This window comes from Auxenochlorella protothecoides (genome assembly GCF_000733215.1).
Source record: "Auxenochlorella protothecoides strain 0710 unplaced genomic scaffold scaffold90, whole genome shotgun sequence".
NCBI lineage: Eukaryota > Viridiplantae > Chlorophyta > Trebouxiophyceae > Chlorellales > Chlorellaceae > Auxenochlorella > Auxenochlorella protothecoides.
Window position 1 is genome coordinate 345,844 of NW_011934476.1, and position 2,083 is coordinate 347,926.

A 2,083-nucleotide genomic window follows, 5' to 3' on the forward strand; every position below is an offset into this window, starting at 1 on the left:
CATATCAATTCAACCACAGAGGAGGGCAAGATCTTCTCCCCCGGCAACCTGAGGGCCACCTTTGACAACGCAGAGTACCAGAAGCTGGTGCAGCACTACGTGCAGGAGCAGTACACCCTGCGGTACACGGGTGGCATGGTGCCTGACGTCTTCCAGATCATCGTCAAGGAGCAGGGCGTGTTCACCAACGTCATCTCCCCCACCACCAAGGCCAAGCTGCGCATCCTGTTCGAGGTGTGTTTTGTGTGTCGGGGGGGCGAGTGTGGTTGTTGAGGTTTGGGCAGGATGCATGTGTCGGACCGGCCCCTGCGCCCCATGGGTGCCGCGAGTGGGGCCAAATCTTCCATACAAGCGCGGAAGGGAGCAATGCGCATGCCCACGAAGAACCAACCAGGCCCTATCACCCTGTCCTTAGAGTCCATATGCCAGTCACTTCCCCTAACCCCCTCTTCCCAGGTCGCCCCGCTGGCGCTGCTGGTGGAGAAGGCGGGCGGGCACTCGTCGGCGGACGGCAAGTGTATCTCCGGCCTGGATGTCGAGATCAAGCAGTACGACCAGCGCACCCAGATCTGCTTTGGCTCGATCAAGGAGGTGGCCAGGTTCGAGAAGATGCTGTACGGCAAGTCGGAGCGCTTTGCCAAGGAGGAGCAGCTCGTGGCATGAGCCTGCGCTGGGGGTTGTACCTGGAGGCGCTGCGGCACAGTCGTGGCAGGTTGGACGGCCGAGAAGATAGCTTTTTCTTGTTTGTAATGTCTGGAACGGTCGCTCGCGCGCAAGTAGTGCTTGACGAGCCGGGAGTGTACCCCAAGCGGCTTCTCCTGAAGAGGATTCACCCAGCAACCACCCGGGGTCAACCGATGGGTCCCAGTCAAACTGAGGTTTCGAATTGCGGGAGCTGGCTCAACAATGGAGAAGTGGTACTACATACCGTCAGGGCGCCACGATCAGGCCCCTGCCCGCTGAGGACACTGCGGCGTGATCACCATGGCATGCTTGATGAGATGGCGATTGTGAGGGGAAGCGGCCTGGGTCCTCGCGAAGCCTACGCCAAGCCGGGAGCGACGGGCCCCGAGCTGTGAAACACATTGTGATTGTCGAGGCCCTGCTGCTTGGACTAAGAAGCATAAAACTCTTGTATCTTTCAGTATCATGCCTGCATCGGGATCAGATGCGCTGAGCAGGTTTCGCGAGCTGGAGTCTCAAGTGGGTGGGGCTGTCGGAGGTCGAGGAGCACCCGGAAGTGGACATTGGTCCAGGTTGGCAATTTATGCAAACTTATCACTTCCTTCTCATGCAGTGGGATGCCCAAGAGAATCGCGTCTCCCAGAGGATTGCCAAGCAAGATGGCAGCGATGTTGCCCTCCAGAACAAGGCGTCGCCGGGACAAAGGGTTGGGGGGAGACGTGAGAGGTATGGGGAGGCCAGCCCGCCCTTCCGAGCCGAGGCCAGGAGCACACCCCTGAAGTCCCTTCACCTTTCCTCTCCCCACCGGGTCGCTGATGGCATCGGGTACATCCATGAGAGAGGGTCCATTTCGGCTGTCTATGACCGCATGCCATCAGGGAAGCACGGGCTAGGTGGCCATGCCGCAGGAAGCTCTTCAACCTTGCAGCATTTAGATGGCTTGCACTCCAAGTATTCCGCGGAGACCGACGCCCTCCAGGTGCGCAATGCCCAGAGGGGCTTGCAGAGGAGTTGGAACTCGCCGAAAAGCGCGCAAGTCCCAAATTCCTCATGTCAGGGCGGTCAATCCTTGCAACCCCTGCCGCTCTCCCCGTCTGTGGGTGCCGAGCCCTTGAATCTGATGAGCACCCCTCCACACACCCCTTCTTCCCCACCCAGGCCCGCCTCCAGGGCCTGGAGCGGGAGTGCGCCAGGATGGCGGACACCCGCAGCGATGCCCAGGCCCAGCTGGAGGCGCTTGAAAGGCGCGCGGCCGGCGCGGAGGCCGCCCGCCAGCGCGCTGACGCCGAGCTGGTGCGGCTGCAGGCCGAGGCGAAGCGCGCGCGCGCGGTGGCGGCGGCGGCGGCGGAGCGCGGGGCCGAGGAGGCCCGCCTGCGCGGCGAGACGGCGAGGCGCGAGG

The 2,083-nt window shown here is 62.3% G+C and overlaps 1 protein-coding gene across 1 annotated transcript in view; it reads left to right on the forward strand.

The window, feature by feature from the left end:
• F751_6583 (Sedoheptulose-1,7-bisphosphatase, chloroplastic) overlaps positions 1-663 on the forward strand; it is a gene marked incomplete at both ends in the record, with an annotated part of 3,318 nt that extends 2,655 nt beyond the window's left edge. Inside the window, 2 exons of the mRNA XM_011403811.1 lie at positions 20-234; positions 457-663. Of these exons, the coding sequence (XP_011402113.1) occupies positions 20-234; positions 457-663 (422 nt within the window). The remainder of the gene's footprint in view (positions 1-19; positions 235-456) is intronic.
• Between the last annotated feature and the right edge of the window lie 1,420 nt (positions 664-2,083).